Source organism: Herpailurus yagouaroundi, unplaced genomic scaffold (genome assembly GCF_014898765.1).
Source record: "Herpailurus yagouaroundi ecotype Mexico unplaced genomic scaffold, PumYag 197, whole genome shotgun sequence".
Taxonomy (NCBI): domain Eukaryota; kingdom Metazoa; phylum Chordata; class Mammalia; order Carnivora; family Felidae; genus Herpailurus; species Herpailurus yagouaroundi.
In genome coordinates, this window is record NW_024412428.1 from 10,375,786 (window position 1) to 10,398,629 (window position 22,844).

Genomic DNA, 22,844 nt, shown 5'->3' on the forward strand with positions numbered 1-22,844 from the left:
GTGTTTATTTTTGAAAGAGAGAGAGAGCGCGCACAAGCAGGGGCGGGGCAGGGAAAGGGAGACAGAAGATCTGAAGCGGGTTCCACGCTGACAGCAGCGAGCCGGATGTGGGGCTCGAACTCCTGAACTGTAAGATCATGACCTGAGCTGAAGATGCACGCTCAACTGACTGAGCCACCCAGGCACACTTCTGTCTTAGTCACACATTTGCCTGAGATTTTCTTTCTCAACCAGATAGGCTAAAAATAGTATATTTATTATTGTAGATATTTGTACTCTTAATTTTCTTTCATGTAAATTCATGAAATATAAGAAATTCATAAGATATGGATTCACTTCCATTCTTCTTTTGAGGGCCACTGCAAAGATATTCCCTCCAAAGTCTTAACTTCTGTGTGGGAGTGAGATGAGAGAGTCTTTAGGTAAACTTACAGTTAAGAAAAGGATAATCCATGCTGAGTGTTAGTGAAAAACTCTGTTTCCTCGTTCAGAAACCATTCCTTTATGGCTGTTTCCCATTCCCCACTTACAAATGCCACTCTTACTCTAATGCTAAAATTATCTACTTGGAAAAGTAAGTTGCCCTAAGAGCACAGGGTTTTGCAAATGCAGTGTGATTTTTGTCCATTGTCTGAGTGAATTGCAAGAGTTTTGTAAAGAACAAAGCATGAGGAAATTACTCGTACTATAACCTGATTCCCAGACGTAGAGCATATACTGTAATAAGCCAATGTGGACCACCTTACCCCAACATACATAGAATCTACCTGGAAATTAGGAGACACCGGACCATGTCTCCTCTTCCATGGTAGGTAACTTTAAGCAAAAATGCCAACATGAAAAACCCCCTGAAGTATTGATATTAGATAAATGAGAAAAGAGAAATGAACATAAAGCTTCTACATGCGCCTAACCCACATGGATGGCATATGAACATGTACACTCAAGTTTGGCCTACACTTCTGACATGAAGTAGCTATGTGCCCCCCACCCCACATACAGGAATTTAGGGATATGTAGTCCAGTTATGGAAACAACATGGCCGCCCCTGAAAATGATAATTCAGTTTGCATAGCAATTTTGAGGCATATAGTATGTGCTAAAAACTGAAAACTTTGTTAGGCAGTGAGAGAATCAAAACTGGTAAAGTAAGTTCCTCTCCATAAGAGGGGCACAATATACTACGGGATAAAGGAAGATATCTATAATAAAGTGTATATATATATATATATATATACACTTTATTAGAGATATATAATATATACCTATATATAATATAGATATAAAAATATGTGTTATATTTTATAATCATAAAATGTCATAAATACTACAATAGGGATATGCGTAAGATGCTTTGGGAAGGCTCATACTTCAGAACAACTTTGGAGGGGATCCTGAAAGTTCTCACAGAAATGACTTTCGTAACGGGTGTGAAGAGTGAGGAAGTGAACCAGGAGAGAAATGGCATTTCAGAGGCAGAGAACAGCACAGGCTGAAGGAAAAGGCCTCCGTGTCTTATTACCACAGAAGTCAGGGCCGTCAGGAGCGTGTTCCTGACACAGTAGACAGCAATTCTAAAAAGTAAAGGAGAAGCGTTCTCTGCCTGTGCTTGATCTGAAACCGCTTTGAATGATTTAGTTTGCTCATTTGCAGAACTCTATTGTATGCCGCCGATAAATACGCCATACTTTTTATCTATCTTATTTGTCAAGGATGGTTGGGTGGTTTCCAGTTTGGGGCTGTTACGAAGAATGCTTCCGTGAATATTCTTGTCTGAGTCTCTTGGTGCACATGTGCGTGCATTTCTGTGGGCACAAGCCTACAAGTAAAACTGCAGACTCGTCAGGTTTTTAAGGCTTCGACTTTACCAGACAATGCCAAAGGGCTTCCCAAAGCAGTAGCTCCAAGGAGCACCCTACTAGTGTGTGAGAGTTTGCACAGCTTCACATCCTCACCAAATAGTTTATGATGGTGTTGTGTTTTTTTAGGTTTATTTATTTATTTGGGGGAGGGAGGATCAGAGAGAGAGAAGGAGAGAATCCCAAGCAGGCTCCATGCGCAGTGCAGAGCCCCGTACCGGGCTTGATCTCACAACCTCAAGATCATGAACCGAGCCAAAATCAAGAGTCCCATGCTTATCCAACTGAGCCACCCAGGCGCCCCAATAGTTTGTTTTTTTTTAATTATAGCCATACTGGTAACCTGTAGTAATATTACTTGTAGTTTTAATTTGCATTTCCCTGCTAACTAATTTCCCTGCTAACTAATTTCCCTGCAAATATCTTTTCAAATGTGTTTTTGGCCATTGGTATATCTGCTTTTGCTATGTGTCTGTTCAGTCTCTTGTTCATTTTCTATTTATTGTTCATATTGTCCTCATTATTTTGTAGGACCTCTCTCCCCCCGCTCCCCTCCACACACACACACACACACACACACACACACACTCTCACGCACACATGCACGCACTCACACACATATTCTAATTATAAACTTTCTGAAACATCTTCTACTCTGGAGCTTGCCTTTAAACTTTCTTTTTTTCTTAATTAAAAAATGTCTTTTAAGGTTTATTTAAATCCAAGCTAGTTAACATATAGTGCAGTAATTGTTTCAGGAGTGGAATTTAGTGATTAATCACTTATATATAACACTCAGTGCTCATCCCAACAAGTGTACTCCTTAATCTCCATCACCCATTTAGCCCATACCCACCCAACACCCTGCCAGCAACCCCTCAGTTTGTTCTCTACATTTAAAAGTCTCTTATGGTTTGTCTGTCTCCCTGTTTTTATCTTATTTTTCCTTCCCTTTCCCTATGTTCATTTGTTTTGCTTCTTAAATTCCACATAGGAGTGAAATCTGTGAAATTTATCTTTCTCTGATGACTTACTTCGCTTAGAATAATACGTTTCCAATGGCAAGATTTCATTCTATTTGATTGCTGAGTAATATTCCATTGTGTGTGTGTATATATACCACATCCTTCTTTATCCATGGACATTTGGGCTCTTTCCATAATTTGGCTTTCGTTGGTGGTGCTGCTATAAACATTGGTGTGCATGTGCCTCTTTGAATCAGCATTTTTGTATCCTTTGGGTAAATACCTAGTAGTGCAATTGCTGGGTTGCAGGGTAGTTCTATTTTTAATTTTTTGATGAACAGCCGTTCATCAAAAGTCTCCAGAGTGGCTGCACCAGTTTGCATTCCCACAAGCAGTGCAAAAGTGTTCCCTTGTCTCCACATCTTTGCCAACTTCTGTTGTTTCTGAGACATCTTCTACTCTGTAGTTTGCCTTTACACTTTCTTAATGGTTTCCTTTTTCTTTTTTTTTCAATGGAACTTATTAATTTTAATATAACCTAATTTAGCTCTTTCCTATATGATTAATGTTTTTGTTCTCTATTTTTTGTATTCTCCTTAAGATCTCTATCCCAAAGTCATAAAGACTTTTTCCTATATTATCATCCACAAACTCTATCGTTTTACCTTGGGTATTTAAATATAATTCACCCAGAAGTATCCATCCCCAACCACTGCTCTGTAGTGCTACTTGTTCGTAAATTAATGTTCACATCTGTCTGTCTTTTTCTGAAGTTTCTATTCCATTCGGCTGGTCTGTTATTCACCCTTTGCCCCAATATTCACTCTTTGCCCAAATTATTGTACCATCATAATAGGTCTTAGTTTACAGATAAGTTCTCTTGCCTTGTTCTCCTTCTTCCAAACTGACCTGACTCTTCTTGTCCTTCTAGAAATATATTACTCATTTTAGAAACAACTTATTCATTTCTACACACTGTACATGCACATTCCTGGATTTCTATTGTAATTGCTTTGAAACTGTAGATCAATCAGGCGAAAGAATTAACATCTTTAAAATATTGTCTCCATTTATTTAAGTTTTTAATGTCACTCAGTAATTTTATATACTTTGCATAAATGTCTTGCAGATTGTTGTTAAATTTATTCCCAAATATGTGACACTGTTGATGCTATAGTAAAAGGCATTTTTTTAAATTTTATTGTCTAATCATTTGTTGCTGACATACAGAAATGACTTTGATTTTCAGAAAGCTTGCTAGATTTACTAGTCCTAACAATTAATTATCTTGGATTTTTATGTTCACATTCATATTATTCATAAATGATGACAGTTTTATTTCTTCTCCTTCAATATTTAAACCATTGATTTACTTGCCTTGTCTCACTACATTTGCTAAGTCTCCCAGTACAATGTTGAATAGATGTGGTATAGTGGACATTGCTATCCTGTTCCCAATCTCAAAGGGAAAGCCTTCAAAAATCCACCATCAAGCATATTCTATACTGTTGGCTTTTATAGATATCCTTTATTAAATCAAGCAAGTTACCTTCTATTTTTAGTTTGCATAGTTATTTTAAAGTCAGAACCTGATAGATCCATCTCTGGAGTCCCTGTCATAAGCAAAGTTAATGACGAATGGCAGACCAGGAGAAAATATTTGTGAGTTATAGACCAGAGGGCTAAGCTCTCTAAAGAATTCCGGTAACATTGCCAGATTTGATTTTCTCACACACAGTTCCAAACACTGTGTTCCGGGCCACTGCTGTCAGGAATGAAAGTTTCACCAGTCCAGGAGCATAAATATTTTTCATAGAGCTAAGTATATTCCTTTTAAAGGACTTTCTTTTTTCCTGTGATATGTTTTCTGTAGTTTTTAATGGTAAAATAGTATTTTTCTAATAAATCATTTTATAATACATAGTAATTTAGGGTTTTTACGTTTTTTCTTATTTGACAAACTAAAATATCAGTAACTTGTTGTAGGTTCGTCTACATTCTTTAATTGATTTGGTGGTCTAAGGAATCTCTGACCAAATGTTTATCAGTAATCTTTAGGGTGTTGACAAAAAGCAAAAAGGAGCCAGTGCATTGGGAGGGGGATGGGGGAGGACCTTTAGAGAATATGGAAGAGGAAGTAAACCAGGGCAGTGAGACATCACAAAGCCATGGGAAAAATGGTTTCAACTTGGTGGCTGTGGTTAAGCTGTATCAAATGCTACAAAAAAATTAAGTAAGATGAAGACTATAAAATACCTACTGCATTTAGTAACAAAGAAGACATTAATGGTGCTGATGGGAGACTTTCAGCAGAGCAGCAAGGCCAAAACCAAATGCTGTGGATTGAAGGAAGGCTGGTGAGGAAGTGGAGACATTGCCTTATTTGATTTTTCTTGGGAATTTAATTTTGAAGTGAAAAGTGGATTTCAGTTCCACTGTGGATATAGTAGGATTTGGGTTGATGGGTTTGTTGGTTGCTTGCTTGCTTGATTGGTTTGTTTCTTTGTTTGTTTTGAACATGAGAGATGACTGAATAAAATTAACATCAATTTAAAAACCAGTGGAGGGGCACCTGGGTGACTCAGTTGATTAAGCATTGGACTCTTGATTTTGGCTCAGGTCATGAACCCCGGGTCGTGAGAGGGAGCCCCACATCAGGCTCTGTGCTGAGCATGGAACCTGCTTAAGATTTTCTCTCTCTCTCGCCCCTTCTGCCTTTCCCCCCTGCTTATACACACTCTCTCTCCAAAATAAAACAAATGGACAAATGAACATTAGAAATATTGTTAAAAAAATAAAATAAAAACCAGTGGAGAGACAGTATATTAAAATATAGGAGACAGAGATAATAATTAACGGGGAGAGATTCTGAGAAGATGACATTAAATGGAATATAGAACACGGATGGACAGTTTCACTATGGACAGGAAAAGAGACTTTTATCCTTCGCGCATCATGAAAAAGCACCCAGGGCCTCAGTCTAGGATGGTGTGGCTTTTATGTGGCTCAACACCAACAGTCTGCTGAATGGTGTCCCATGGTCGTGTGAAACACATCCCAGGTACGCACATGCAGCAGTCTTGTCTGTAGGGAAATCTGTAAGTTGATGGAACTAGAATTTGGCAGAGTTGCCACCAAGAGGAAGAATAGCCGGTGAAAGTCCCTTGACACAGAGTAGTCAGCAAATTGGGGATGAATTAGAAGAGAGAGGGGAGAAGGGAAAATGGAGCGTTTTCTCTCCTCTCTACGTTTCCTATGTCAAGTTCCCAACAGGTGTCACCTTCACAAGCACCTTTTCCATGTTCCTCTTCCCTTTACCCACCACAGTGGTCATTCTGTGAGTTCATTGTGCCTAGGCAGGTTTCTTTAGGAAGAAGATAGCCTCTCAAACTCATACAGAACAAGGTGGCTGTTTAAATAATAAAAGACAATATTTTAACCTAAAGGAATTCCTCTCTAAAGGTGAAATTTAGGCAGTTTATTGGTGGGTAGCACAGTTGTTTTGGGGGTAGAAGTGTTCCTTGTGACCTTATATCTCTTATAACCCATGAAGGGCCACAGCATTCAGTTTTTGATCCACCTAAATGGACCCAGCAAAGGGAAACGTGGGGCTGAAATCCATTCCTGTTGATGATGATATTGACAATTTGAAGTTCTTGTTTTCTAATTTAAATCAGCATGTATTGAGTCTATACTTGTTCCAGCTAGTTTGGCATTGTTTCCTCAAATCTGTTTGTTCAAACATTGGACAATCATCTGAAGAGGGAGATAGGGTGATAGTTTCTGCAGAAAATTTGTGAGAGGGATCCTGAGGGACATTCGTCTCAGGCCTGAGGGCCTTAGATGGTTGGTTTGTCCCAGAAGAACATGAGAGAGAATAGGGCCCTAGAGAAATTCAGCTGAGGCAGCAATCTTTGAAATGACAAGGAGGCGGGTAAATGTATGAATGAAATTGGATCTGAATCCTACACATACTGATTGATATGGCCACACAATCCTGTTGGGGCAGGGGGAAACCAAACAGAAGCACAACAGCATAAGATTTCTAAGTTTAAAAAACACCACACAAGAGGCCAATTCCTCTCCACTCACCTTAACATAAAAGTTTTTTAGAAAGACTTTACTAGTTACTTGCAAACAAACAATAAATCATCCATCCCACAAAGGTGAGCTGTTAGTGATGCTCATACTCTTCCCAGAAATAGGAGAGCTTCTAAAAGGTGGATTCAGTGAATGAGTTGGATTCACCTTTGCTCTGCCTTGTAAATGTAGCTGCTGCTCCTCTTAGACATCCTGGCACCCGAGCTCCAGGTAGCAGTGGGCATTGTCTAACCTGTTGCCCTAGCATATAGCAGGCAACCAGTTAACATTTTTTGCACATTAAAAAAATGTTTCTTCTGGTGCCGCTCTTTACACTAAAGACTAGTTGGCTCTTTAGTCAATGGCAGAGGCTTCATCTGCATCTGAACTGAGATCCACTAGGAGTGGTGCATTCTGGGAAATGGTCCCGTTGGCCAGGATCCTCTGTGTCCCCTCCGCCAACTCCCCCCCCCCCCCGGGGGGATCGTAGAGCTGTCATCTCTGGCATTAGTGTGGAGAGAATCTCAGCCAGAACACTAGGCTGAGGGGATAAGGGCTTTCTTTAGCTTCATGCAGGACTACTGTTGGCAAAAAATCAGAAAAAGCAAAGAGGGGCTTGCACACCTCCATGGATTCTTAAACTGAGGACCTACAAAAGCATTTTCACCTGTTGTTTCCCAATAACACAATGATGGTGTTGGCAGGCAGCAAAAAAATGTCCTTGGACAGCAGTCCAGTTGGCTTCGAAAGGCTATCAAGGAGTCATTTAAAAAGCTCTTTGCACAGACATGTCCAGAATATTGACCAGAAGAGAAAAGAAGAAGCACTCACTGAGCAATTTTCTCTCACATGTTCGAACCTCCCCTCAGCTGTGTGTTTGGCAGGAGTCCCACAGAAATTGCTGCAGAAGCTATCAACATAGCTTTTATGTAGGCATCCTCCATTTTAGTAATCCCTAAGTTTCAATAAAAACGATCTCTTTCCACTTCCACAGATGGCAGGAAGACTAGACGGCAGAATACACTTTCTCCAGACGGCTATTGATTCTTTTTCAGGATGTGCCAAATGTAGCGGGGATTCTTAATTATTTTTTAAATTATATATGACAGAAAAAATAATAGATGGAGTGCTTGGAAGATTGAACGCATTTTTGTTATTAAGATAAAAACATAAACTTGCAATTTTGAGAAGTTTAAATCTTGAAAGGGGCTCTTCTTACAATTCTTTTTATTCCCAAGTGACCCATTAATTCATTTCTTCATTAAAAAAATTATTGAGCATGAAGTAAGTGCCAGGCACTTGGATAACAGGGATTTAGGATACCGAGGGCAAGGGGTAGGGAGTAGATTTCATTTATTTCTTTTCCTTCCACATAAAATTTATACCCCGAGGATATCTTCAGGAAGCTGCCATTCTTGAATGCAAACTGGGGAATTATGAGAAATGCAATTGATAAGTTCTCTTTACACATGGTCAGTCTTTCCATTCCCCTTCCCTCACTCTAACTTGCTAGATGTATTCCATTTTTCTTCCAGATGCAAGGAAATAATCTTGGTCTGTCTTGTCTGTGACAATTGATTACTTGTCTTGCTTTGAATCTGCTTCTCTGAGATGGGCATTTAGTTGGGTCCAGCCCTCAAGGAACTCAAGGTTATCTTCATGGTAAACTCCACAAAGGAACACAATGTATTGCCTTCAAAATATCTTATGCAGGCTCAGCTTTCTATTTCAAAATTGTCTTTAATCAAATGTTTAATCACCTCTTCTAAATCATTAATAAAATATTATTATTAGATGGTGAGGACGTTTTCATTGCTTATTTATCATTTACAACATCCCCCCCTTAGCTTTCAAAGCGATTTGAGGCTGCTTAAAATAGAAACCCTAAATGTCATATGGTGTTTCAAATAGAAAAACATGAATAGGTAGGGGAATTTTTATTATAGTCTCTGTTATTCCTTTCTTAGAAGTCACGTAAAAAACTCTGCACTGCTAAGGCACAGCAAGCTTTCATTCTACATTCGAGTTTCCTTCTTAAAGTCCTATTTTCTTACCTTGTGTTGAAATTACCTGCGCACCAACATTAACTGAGGGCTTAACGTGGGCCAGGAACTCTCCAGTATTTCATAACATTAGCTTGTGCAGCTCCTGAAACACATCCATATTACACGAACTTTATTTTAAATGTGAGAAAACTAAATTTGTAGATTAAGTAGCTTTCTTGAAATCTAGTGAGTGGCAGAAAGAATGTCAACCCAGGCAGGTCTGATGGCATCCAGAGTACTTCATCACTAGTGAATACTTATGAATAATGAATGGGTCATATGCCGTTAGTGGATCATGAGATCAATTTAGTGGATTGTGATCCCGTTCCGAGGGAATAAGATAGAATAGCAATGATCAGAGTACATCCCACATAGTAAAAGGCAAGTTATAATTCAAGAAATTTGGTTTTCAGTGTGTGCCTGTTTGTATGCTGAATTGTGATACAAGATATATGTCTGTGAGTTACTATCATAAAAAATTTCAAGGCTGCTACACTAGGATATACTGACTCTCACTCATTCATATTCCAAACACAGGGGGGCAACTAGTTTTTTATAAACCTGCCCTCTACAGAAATCTTTACAAGAAAGAAGAGATTTAAAAATCCATGACTCAGTATGCCTCTCCCTGTGTGAATAGGCTTAACAAACCAACTCCCAGAGCCATGCAGCAGAGTTTTCCTAAAATCGCCAGCCTTCACTGGTCTTACGCCAAGTTGCTAATAGTAAATCATTCATCTACCACTGCAACAATAGCAAAGAAAAATATTTTTTGCTTTGCTAAGAGCAAACATCCAATGGATAGAAAAGCATCCAAAGGCCGCCCTCCCCATCTACAGAAGGTGTAGCAGACGCAACAGCAGCAGCTTCTGGGGTCGAGTGTGTGTTGCCATGTCCAGTCGTCTCCAAGACAGGGCCAGGCTCTTAACCGTTTTTTTTTGTTTTTTGTTTTTTGGTTTTTTTTTTGGTTTTTTTTTTTTTAGTAGTGTTGTATTTATTAAAGGGAAGGGAAAATTAGACAAAGTGAATATAGACAATACAAAATATAATGTGTTTTCTAAGGTGTTAAACTATTTTTCTATGAACTTCCTACCTATAAAAGATGTTTTATTGCTCATATCCTCCCTCCCCTATACACGTATTTGAATCATCCCCTGACCCCAGAGGACCACTGTTAACTACTGTGTTATGAAGATACCAGTTGAATCAGGAACTTGAATTTCAAGGGGGGGCATAAGTCCTCTGTGAGGACGGATGCAAAACATAAGAGAAGGAAACATAAGAGAAGACAGCAGCTGAATAGTGGCTAGGTTGAATGAGAAAATGAAGAAAGGAATATAATTAACTTTGACAAAATTACTCTGTGGGTAAAATGATCAAAAACATTCTAGAAATTTAGATGCAAGAGACATCTGTCAATTTTGAAAGAGTACTTTCCAGAAAACAGGAGATGTTCTTCATAAATACTCTAGCACAATTGTAGAAGTCATGTATTGTTTTAAAGGAGTGCCAGTCAAAACTTCACAGAAATTGACTGAGGGAGACTATACATTCAGGCATGACCACAGTTCATTATCACTAATTGAAGGGAGTGAGCGGTGTTGGAATGGTGCTCCTAACCATGCCACTGATGTTTGGCATCATGGCCAGGACTTTCCTTGGGTTGGAGGTATGATGCATTTTAATATAGCAGAGGGATAGAGAACAAACCTTCTGTGACTTTCCAGATGGATGTCTGCATTTAACTTCCTTATCTCTGAAACATAAAGGAAAATATCACCCATACATAGATTGGTTGAATGAATACCTGAGATAAACCACTTGTGCAAATGGCCTGGGACACAGTAAGCTCAATGAGGGTTAGATATTATTACTTACTATTTATCCCTCCTAATTCAAATGTGGTTCCCAATTTCTAATTCACACTTAAAACTGTCCTTTTGCATATATATATATATATATTATGTCACTTCAAATCCTCCTCAGAAAGGATTCATAAGTAAATAAATCCACCTGTTTAATTCTGTTAGCTCGTGGCTTTACCTTTCTGTTTCCAAGAGTGGACAACTCTTTGCTTCCATACAAAAGTAGGATGATTGCTTTGGTTTTGCTTACTATTGCCTTCCTGAAATTAGTTCAAAAATGAACCTTGATTCTTGGTATAGCTGATGTTCGATATGACAATGATTGTTTAGAATGTTATAATTAAGAATATTATTCAAAGATATTGCACACTATGGATAGAATTAGACAAACTCAATTCAAAGGGTCCTTTTGAAAACTAAAGGGAATGCCATGAAAAGAATTTTGGCCATATTAACACTTTCATTCTATTACCTGAGACTACTTTCCCCTCTTTCACATAGATTTTGCACTGACCAAGGGCAGTACAATCACTTCTCTGTGCCCAAAAGGATACTTTCCCTGTGGAAATCTTACCAAGTGCTTACCCCGTGCTTTTCACTGCGATGGTGTGGACGACTGCGGGAACCAGGCTGACGAGGAGAGCTGTGGTGAGTCCTCCGCTCAGCTCCAGACATCCACCTCCCCTTGTGAATGCCCCCAAACTGTGCGTGGACCAAATAATAACTGTCACGAAAGGGAAGAGATGATTTGATATTCTATAGGAAATCCTACTGTAACACAAATCATTGCCCCCCGATTTGTTTGCCACGATGACCAGAATTTTTCACAGGTAGAGGTTGCTTAAATCAGAAATACAAATGTGATAAAAACTGAAATCATGTTCTGAAAGCTACTTGATGCTCATATTCTAATTTTAAATGTCTTCCTATAGACTACCTCTTCGTTTGGCTTGGTAATTTGGTGCAGTTACACGAATACCCATAAAGTGTGAATGGTTCCTGCCTAGAGAATTGATTCACTGGGTTAAACCTACAGTGAGTACCCACTATGTGCCAGGTGCTGTCTCACTCACCCAGACACAGCAGGCTCAAGAGAGACAAGGTCTTGCCCTCATGGAGTTCATGTGGACCTTGTGAACAAGGAGGACAATAACCCTGTATGGAACGAAGTTAAATATTAAATGTATTCAAATATTAATATTTATTTAAACGTTAAATATTTTAGAGCATGATAAGTGCCATAAAAGATTGAAAAAAAAAAAGATGATGGGCTAGAAAGTGACCTGAAGTGAAGCCTATTTTCAAAGGGCAACCAGAGAAAACCTCCCTGAGATTATAATGTTTGAACTGAAAACTAAACCATGAAAAATTGTGGACGAACCGAGTTGCAGGCAAAGGAAACAGCGACTGGAAAAGATCCTGAGGCTCAACGAAGTAAGACAGTGTGTTTGTGAGGCCAAAAGGCCAGTGTGGTTTGAGCAGAGTGAACAAAGATACAGAGGGTGAGGAGGTAAGCAGATACCAGATCACCAAAAGTCTTACAGGCCGTTTGAGGTCTGTATGCAGGGACCGTGTATATTGTCTAATATAACCTGTTTGTTTTTACTTGAATAAACGGATGCCAAATTGACATGTCTAGTTAGTGAGAGAGTAGACAACTAGAACCCAGATCTCTTGAATCTGAAAGAAACTTGTGTGTTTCCTATCGCACAGAACAGCCATTCTTTGATAGCACCTAACTAGCAATCCAAGGGAGACCACAAAGTCCAGGAATGCCAGGCATCTGTCTCTAGAATCTGCTTTCCTGCCCTTGAGGATTCACGTATGCTCCCCTCTCACGGAACCTTACGCCCTCACCTCCGGTGGATCATTCATACTTACCATTTAGGATGAGTTCAGGGACCCTTCTCACCTCAGAAGCTTGGCTTCCCTGGCCTCACTCCCCACCCTGAAGCTCTGCCAGCAGTCTAGGATAAGCACCTTTTCTCCCTGTTGCCATAGCATCCTGGCTGTACCCATATGGTTGTACTAAGGGCTGCCTTGTCTTTTCACTGTTCTTCTCATTATAGACATGAACTTCTTGAGAAGAGTTCTTATTTGTGTCTTATTTCTTTTGTTGTCATCAGAGCCTATAATAGTAGGGTACATAGTAGGTGCCCAATCACTTCTCAGTGATGGAGGCAGCTGTCTGGATGCCAATGGGCAAGTCAATCAAATCCTCAGTGTTCCCTCTTCACTGCTTGGGAATCAGAGACCTGGCATATTTATCTACCTCATGAGGATGTTCTGAACACAAGTTAAATAATTCATGTAAAGGCATCAAATAGAATCATTTAAAAAACCATTGTGGGTATTAATAAGAAATAGGAATCAGTTATAGGTTGTAGGCACCAGAAGGGAACTGTGGGCAACTATTTACATTTACTTTTCTATTTGTATGAGCTTCAGTGTACTACGTTATAATACGTATCTTACCATTTTAATGGCATGTGCTAAAGTGATGATACTTCAAAGTCAGGTTTCCTTTTTAAAAAGAAGATAATTTTCTTGCAGAAAAGGAGAAGGAAACTTGGCACATAAGCAGAAACTTGGCAATTTCTGACAAATTGAGCAAATATTTTTCCACTCAATAGGACTAGGTATCCTTGATGAAAAGGAACTTTGTTTTTGCTTCATTAAAAAGGTCAGGTGACACATATTTTATTATTAGTCATTATATCTATCAAGCATGTATCGACATATACATATGCAGCAGTATGCGTATGCCAAAACAATTCAGATTGTGTTTTCTTCCGAGGACCTTAAAATTAAGATCAAACATTTCAACTGTCAGCACTAGAAACAAGTAGTATTTTTCAAGATGGGTATAGGTAGGTAAAATAATCCTCTATTTCCATTATATATTTTATGAAACATACATTTGAAATATTTGTAATTTTCCAAAAGGGAAAGGCTCCAGATGTTTGCCTAGCTTTTTGTCCCTTACCATTGATGTTACCATTCAACTACTGAAACAAATTTTTAATTGATTTCATTATCAAATTTTTATACTTTTGTTTTGTAATTTGATATTTGATTTATAGAATAACTGACACATATTCATCACCATTTCACAGGAGACACTAGTGGATGGGCGACCATATTTGGCACAGTCCATGGAAATGCTAATTATGTGGCATTAACACAGGAGTGCTGTAAGTGGTATTGATTCAAAGACTCAGTCTCAGCTTTGCGAGCAACATGATTTTTGGTGCATGGATTTATATGGGTAGTGTGGTCAATTCCCTTTAGAATTTCAGTTTCAGGTCAATGTCTTTCAGTGGTCAACTGCTCCGTGGTCTGCCATGGGATTGAAGACATGGAAGAAAACATATTCCATTCATGCTCATTTTATGTAGTAGCCTACGATTGTGAGAATATATAGATATTAAATAATTATGATAAATAATAAAGATATTTTTCCCTTTAACTACTTTCTTCAGTAGAGATATTGAACACCAACTACTTCTCAGCCCCTATGTTAAGGACTGAGAGTACAAGGATAAGATGTGGCCCCAAGTCACAAATACTTCACATTGTAGCAGGAAAAGCAAAACCTCATGGAGACAGAGATGATACAATATAGTGAAGTATATTGTATATACAATATACAATATATACAATAAACTAGAAGGATGATGTTTGCACAAAGGAATGTGGAAGCCCACTGGAAGAAATGGTGGTTGTGCCAAGGGTGGAAAAAGATCCACAGAGACAATGACACTGACATGGACCTAGAAGGATGACACCAGCCCATAGAGGATTCTGGGTGCACACTTTGGACTTTGGCCACCCTGTAGATAGAATCGTGTCTTTATATACACCTATATTACATACATGTGTATAATGTATACCTAGACATAATTATGCAGGTACATATACAATTATATACATATATTAGTATGTATATACAAATAGTAATATACATATATGTTAAACACTATATTAACCTTATATTATGCACTTTATAATATCAGTTTATAATTACCACTTATTATATACTTTACTGTGCACAGGTACATCACATATAAAAAAAATAGAACTTAAAAAGATTAAAAATAAACACAACTGTAAGTTCTCGTATTTTCTTCCTGAGCGATAATGGGTCATCTTGTACACATCCCATTGTGGAGATCACTGCTGTACATAGTCGGCAACTACTGACACTGTGGGCTTATTTTCTTTTAATGAGGAGGAAGAAGCACATGAAAAGAAGGGTTTGTAAGAATGATTCTTCCATCAGAATCATAGAGAATGGATCAGAACAGTGGTTCTCAACCCCGGACAACTTTTGTCCCCAGAGAACACTTGTCAATGTCAAAAGACATTTGGGTTGTCACAACTGGGGGATGGCTCCCGGCATCTAGTATGCAGAGGACAAGGATGCTGTTTAGCATCCTACAATGCACAGGACAGCCCCCCCCAAAAAAAAACAGAATGAGCCAACCCAAGTGTCAACCTTCCCAAGGTTGAGAACAAAGAACAGTGAGATACTGATCATTATGTTTCCTGCAATACTCCAGAGTAATACTAAGAATCTGATCCCAGAAAATGCCAGTGGGAAGAGTGAGAGAGACAGAGATGCAGAAGCATTTCTGAAGAAGAATCCAGAGCCTGTGGGTATGACTGATGTGCAGGTGAGGGAGCTATGCTCACGTCGCTGGTTTAGGCAGTAGGCCCAGCTTGGACTACATGGAATTCTTTTATTGGTAAATATGAGTTTCCATCCCCAGGCTTTCAATCTAATAATGTAAACACCATTTTTGCTGTCAATAAACGTTGAAGTGAACATTCTGAGCTTTAAGGAGTTGAGCTAATTAGCATAAACCTATAACATAGAATATTTTCAAAAACTCTATAAAAAAGTTTATAAACAACATAGAATATTTTCAAAAATTTTATATACTAGATACTTCCAAAACTTTATGCATCTTTTGAATTAAGCAGGTACTCAATAAAAGTTTGCTGAATTTACTAAAATTCCGTAAAATTGATTTTAGAAAGTTTGGTTAAAGGAATTTAAAAGAAACAGAGCAATTAGAAAGGATGTGTAAAGATCTAACTAAATAATAATACAAAAATTGGAAAAGAATCCTCATTTTCTTAGCTCCATCAAAACAAATACCCACAGGATCAGAGGCAAAATCAAGTGCTCCATAAATATCACACCCCTTACTCTCATACACACACACACACACACACACACACACACACACACACACAGAGTGATTGTCTCATGGGACAAGTTGGCCTGTTTTCTCCATAGATTTATCACCCCTTTATATGCCATTATCTTAATAATTATGTAAGTTTCTTCACAGTAAATCCTGAATTTTTTTTCTTCTGAATGTTTCAGATAGATGGATCTTTGGTTTCCTCAGCTTTATAGCTTCTCTATTTTTATCTTCCACAATAACTTTATAGTAACGAAAAACAAAGAACCAAAATAAGATGGTATCCAACTTGGCTTATTTCAATAAGGCACAGTGGAGGCTACTGCATCTGTCTCTTCTCACAGCCCTAGGAAAAGTTTGAAGGGGGAAAAAATTGAATTGAATTTTAACCAACAAGGATTTACTGAGCAACCTCTTTGTGCCATTCAATTAAATTAAATCGACTCAATTATACCCATTGCAGATTTACTCTGTTGTATTAATGTTTTTCGTTGAGGAGAACTTAATCCTGCTTCACTATACACTTTTGTGCTACTTAAATCTTTGTGGTTTCTCTCTAATCACTTATTAAGTGCCTCTGAAATGACCACTGGAAGCTAGAACCGAAATGAAATGCCACGTTAGTCTATGATGGACTAGGAGACAATTCTTTGCTTTTAGTATGGACCCAAATTAGGCTACTAAAGATGTAAATGTTATACATTCAATGAAGAGAGAACCCTGTCAGTTATTAGAGATGAGGTCATAATTAAAGTATTTTTTTCCCAGTGAAATACTACTCTTTTGCCCCCTAGCTCTAAACCAGTATCCACAACCCTGTGACTGCAAAGGAACTGAATTGGAATGTGTAAATATGGGCTTAAAGTCTGTGCCAGTGATTTCCAGCAATGTGACATTACTGTGAGTAGAATTCGTGTCTTGATATTTCCCCGGAAACCATATGAAAACCATGTAGTCTAATCTAACCTCCCCTTGTTGTGTTTTGTGTTACTTCTATATTAGCAAAATCATAGAAGTTTCCCTTAAAACTACCAGAAATCAGAGAATGCCACATGTTTCTTCTCCAGGGAAGGCAAGTTTTTAAATGCTGTGTGTCAGATTAGCCTGGTTATTGTGGAGCTCACAAATGTCTCTGGTCTGCAGTGCTGATTTTCAGTTACTTTCTGATTCATTGTTTTTACTAAAATGCGAGTATCCATACAACTAAAAATGAAAATAAAAGAGGAGAGCACTAGCTTATTCTACCTCACTGTAAATGGTGGCAATTGTCCAAGACTGCAAAGATATAACAAAGATATAAAAAAATCCATGAAGCTGGCTATGTCGTCACTGTAAGTTTGCCTGTACTTCGTAAAAATGTTTTGAGAGCCTCCAGAATTTGCAGTCATATTATGATTTGAGCATGTGTGAGTTGGTTAGGAACTTTTGGTTTTCTTTTGTTTGTTGATTGTATTTTATTAAATCACCCGGAGAGTAAAGATGTTAAATCTTCATAGACATTCTAATCTATGATACTAAATGCCAAACTTGTCAGATACTTGCAAATTGCTTTAATTTTGCCTTATGCACTTCTCATTCTCACACGAGAAAGTTCTCAGTTACTAGGGTCATTTTCAAATGTGCGGGAAGTAGCAAGGAGTATCCATAAATATCCTGTTTTCAGTCATGCACTTTCTAGGGAAAAGTTTTCTTGGTCATAAAACCCATAATGAAGTCTGCTTTACCTGTTATTTTAGGTCTCTTAAGGAAAACAAAATTCACAGTCTTCCAGATAAAGTTTTCATCAAATACACAGCACTTAAACAGATGTAAGTAGCTATTAATGGTGTTTTTATGAAGAAATCCTTGTGATGTTTTAAGATGCCTTTTATCGTTAAGTAAAATGGAACATAAACTTAATCTTTATCATTAAATTTATTTTCCAAATGTAATTAAGATTAGGAAATAAAGCTTTGAAAACTAGTATATTATCTTTCCATTTCATAATTGAAAGTAGCTGAATTAATTTTATTTAAATTATTTTTAGAGAATTAAATTGAAGTTGAGATCAGGCATCTCAATAAGAAAACACATAGCTCCATTCCATGCTGTTTTCTAAGATCATTTGGAAAATGACACGGTAGATTCAGAGGCACTAGATATACTTCTTAACTTTAAAGGGGAATGTTAGTATAGATAAGAAAGATCAGATCTTTTTTTAAATTTTTTTTCAATGTTTTTATTTACTTTTGAAGGAGAGAGAGACAGAGCATGAGCGGGGGAGGAGCAGAGAGAGAGGGAGACATAGAATTTGAAGCACACTCCAGGCTCTAAGCCATCAGCACAGAGCCTGATGTGGGGCTCGAACCCACGAACTGTGAGATCACGACCTGAGCCGAAGTCAGACGCTCAACCAACCGAGCCACCCAGGCGTCCCAAGAAAGATCAGATCATTTAAAACACATAATGGTAGGATACAGACTGTCTCCCAGGATAATAGAAACAAAAGCTGCAATCTTAGTGAAATCAGCGATATTAGCACATCTGAGGAAAGAAAATGTTAATAAATAGGGCACAGTCCACAGTGAAGAAATGGTAGTCAGAGAGAAACAAAGTATCAAGATGCTTCCAGCACCTTCCAAGAAAGAAAACCAGGATCTGGGCGATGTAATCCCTAGATGAGTCTCATTACTTGCATGAACTATCTTTTGATAGAAATTCCCTTTACTTTGATTCCCTGCTCACCAAACAACCTTATGATGACTGCATTAACTTCCCAAATTACTCATATCAAAGTATTTGGACAGTTACCTCAGATAGGGTATTAGAATGTTCCTTTTGGTAGAATTGGATACCTCCTATTTAAATAAAGACATTGAGAATATTCAACCTCTTGTCAGTTGTTACTCTATGGCAGCCCCTCCGAGCCCAGTCATTCTGGGATAATGCAGAGATCAAGTTTCTACAATTGCCAAGATGGTCATTAGACCAGATTTAAAAATTAACAAGGTAATGTTGTAAGGCTCCTTAGCAGCACAATTATACCGTTTTATCCTTCACAGTCAGCATAGAAAGTTTCTAGAAATGCGAAGTATGTTAATTAGATTTCTAGATAATCTAGATAATCTAGATTATCTAGATAATCTAGATTTCTAGATAAAAAAAAATCTAGAAATGTAAAATATGTTAAAAAGAATAAAAATAATCTGATCCTCTGCTGATACCGGACAGATTTGGCATAAAATGCCATCAAAATTCATGAACTTAGGTACAGATTTTCTCGCACAAGAAAAGAAGTCACTGAAGGAAGTCCATTAGTGAGGTAGGATCTTATGTGAACAGAGATAATCATGCCTGGGTTTGATCACAGCCTCCGTCAATGCCATCCGCAGTCACGACCTTCTGCTCCATTGTGGGGCGTGTTGTCATGTTCACATTGCCGCAGGGGAGTAGCTATGCACGGACTCTGGGTTTCCAGATGAATCTAGAGAGGAAACCCTAACTACACTGCTGTTATTCTTACTGGAAATTCTTGGAATCACCACATGTTCATCCTGTGAGTCAATACGGTTCTTGCACGGCCTGAATAATGCTCAAGGGGGGGGGGGGGGAAATGGCACTAACAGAAAGGAAGGAAAAAGATTCATGTTGTAGAGTACCTGTTTCAGTTCTGTTATCTAGAGTCATAGAAGTTTTATGAATTTCTAATTAAGTGCTCTTATTGTTCACGAGGTAACTAAAGTCTGCAATGGTTAAATGATTTAACTAAGATCTACGACTAGTAAGCAGAAGAGCCAGAGTGAAAGCCCATATATTCTGATGCTCAGTGCAGTGTTTATTTTGCAATAGCCAGGAACCAGAGATGGATGCTGTTCTAGCATCAGACTGAATGTTCTACCAACACATACTGTCCTGCCCCACGCAGAACTCCCTTTTCTACATGTGCCCTCTAATTTGGGACAAACTGACTTCTGGGAAGGCAGACAGATCACCAGAGGAACAAGCAAAGGAGGGGTACACTTCAACTTCTCCTACCAAGTCCTTTTGTGGACCACTGATTTATGTCAATACTTATCTCTGATAGTATCGGCTAGCCCACGTAGGGGAAGGATGTGGAATCACTAATTTTGATAATCCAGGCCCCAATTTCTCCTAGTGAAATAAAATAGGGATTGACCTTAATTGCCCAGGTCAGCTGGAAAGTTCTCCAAGTAAATGTTTACTTCTACTTTGAGAAAACTTATGCCACATCATCACCCAGCTGAAGCTCTCCTGATGCAAGGTGCTATTTGATGCTATTTGAATCAACGAGGCAAGCTGATTCTCCCAGAGGCTCAGAGAAAAAAGATTAGGGGACCCTCATCAGGAAACACTCACTAAGTGTTTATCCTAGGCAGAGTACAGCACAGGTCCTTATATTTATATATCACCTTTTAAAGTTCACAAAGAATCCCAACATTTGGAATTCTCACTCGGACTTTGAGCCCCATAATCTGCGAAGTGGGGGTGAGCATTACAAGGTTCTTTCAGGAATGAGGATACCTATTCTAGAGAAGAGGGATTGTTTGTTCAAAGGCAGTCAGCTGACAAGTAGTAGATCTTGGCCTCAAAGCCAAACCTCTGACTGTGATCTTTTGGAAGCTTAACTGCTTGGTCCAGTCTCAGAATATTGTTCCTGTTGATGAAAACGTCCATTAACCAAGCTTTGATTTGAACATAACACAAGGTCTTTACAACCATTACTTAAGTATCATAAAGCAGCTCATGAGCTCAGCCATCCGTCCTTAAACCTCCTACCCCCACCCCCTTTTCTCCACTCCTCAGTCGCCCCTGCCACTCCTTCTCCAACCCCCAGCCTCAGCCATGCTCTTCTGTCTCCTGTCCTTCCACTCTTACCTTCTCCTTCCCTATTCTGCATTACAACATCCCAAATAGCCAATGTGGCAAAACCAAAACCATCCCCAGGAAAAGGTGTCTGGGGAAGAAAGAAATGAACAACTCCCAGGATCCTTGGAAACATCCCACAGGAGGGTAAAAGCTGACAAAACCACATATTCATTCATTCTTTCAACAAACATTTGTCGATACCTGCCAGGCTCCAAGTACTGAGGATACAGCAGTGAACAACACATGTCCAAAGCCCTCTCTTCATGGAGTTAAAGGTACAGTGGAGGAGGATAGGCAATAAAATAGAAAATACATAGTTTGTTAGATACTGATGAGAGCCATGGAGTAAAATAAGCCAGGAAGGTCATGAGGGTACGCTGAGCAGAAGAAACTTCAAAGAATACACCAATAAATTTTGTCCTGTCATGTAAATCTACTACTGCCAAGGGTGTCTTTAAAGCTCCCCATCTTTCTTAGACTTATGCCATGAAACTGTTCAAAACACACCCAATCAGTCCTCTACTTAACTGTAATAGTTAAAGCTGGCTCTTATCACGCTGCATATTCCATGAGTCTCTTCCAGCAGACTTCTCCCCCAAAGGATGTGGTTTCAAATCTGATCATCATCCTGGTCACATTAATCTGTATATGTTCACCTACACTTGCCTTCCACGTAGTATCTAGAATAAATGTAATATTGTCACTGTGACATGGGCGGGGACGGACAGGCAAAAGCTAGCAAGACTTCTTTTCTAAACTCTATATGCTCCAAGCTTACATTTGATATCTTGGTGGCTATTTCATACCCGTAACTCTTAGCGGTCATGCTTCTAAAATTCCCCATCCCGTGCCATAGGTGTTTCTGCAAAGTGATGGTGTCTCCATCCTGCATCTGTGCACTTGGCATTTGAGAGCTAGTTGTAGGTCCATAAATGTAACCCTGTTCGGTTTCAACCTGTTAGGTTCAGCTTTTCTTATCAGACTGTAATGAACTTTTTGGAAAATTCAACATATTCACTATGACTATGCTGAATATTCATATAAATATGAATATGACTGCTGAGAGGTCCGCATTCTGTCACCTGAAAATTGGATGAACCATCTTTACCCAAATCGTGGAGTAAAATATTGAAGAGGACAGTGCCAAATACTCTTTCCAGAGCGCTTCATCACTGTCCTTCAAGCAATGTGTATTATTCTTTATTTTGGCCACAAACGCATCATAAAGCCACTTGATCAATGCATGCTAGACATAGAAGCAGTGTCAGCCACTGTTGGTGTTGGACTGATCAGTTTTTCAAAAAAGAAAATAAAGTTAGTCTGACATGACTTGTTTCTCATGAAGTGCCCTGTTCATTTTCTTCTTGAGGTATTCACAGGCATTTTCCTAAATAGCTTGTTTTGTGATTTTGCCCAGAACCCACGTCAAGCACATCTTACTATACAAATTGGAATATATCCCAAGAGATCATTGACTCTAACGTTGAGTGAGTCTGTGGTCTAGAATGTTCTAAATAGTCAGTGGGTTGAGGTCATTTAGGCAACCAGAAGAATAAGTTCATAAATCAAAATGAAATTTTAATTGCCAAATGAATAAATGTTGTTGAACTTACCTGAATGTTTTTACTATTGGTCAGATTATTCATTTTAATAATCTTTTAAAAATATCAAGCCTTTCTAATGTTGGGGGGGGGGGAGGGAAGAGATTTAAGATGACCTTCCAAAGAAATAAAATAGACTTTAACAGTGACTATATTACTCTATCACCACTACCATGGAAACCAGCAGCAGCCTTCCTCCTCATTGTGACATAAACATTACATAAATTAGGAATTTCTTCTTAAACATGGTTCTAGTTCAAAACAATCATTGGCAACAAAATATAATTCAAGGAGTCTGCCTGGCTCATGAATACAAAATGTTGCATTAAAAAATAGCCTATAAACATGCA

The 22,844-nt window shown here is 38.5% G+C and overlaps 1 protein-coding gene across 1 annotated transcript in view; it reads left to right on the forward strand.

Moving 5' to 3' along the window:
• The window catches only part of RXFP2 (relaxin family peptide receptor 2), a 242,618-nt gene that overhangs the window by 189,278 nt on the left and 30,496 nt on the right, over positions 1-22,844 (forward strand). The window contains exons 3-6 of the mRNA XM_040447939.1: positions 11,316-11,462; positions 13,931-14,008; positions 16,822-16,927; positions 17,764-17,835. Coding sequence (XP_040303873.1) covers positions 11,316-11,462; positions 13,931-14,008; positions 16,822-16,927; positions 17,764-17,835 — 403 coding nt within the window. The remainder of the gene's footprint in view (positions 1-11,315; positions 11,463-13,930; positions 14,009-16,821; positions 16,928-17,763; positions 17,836-22,844) is intronic.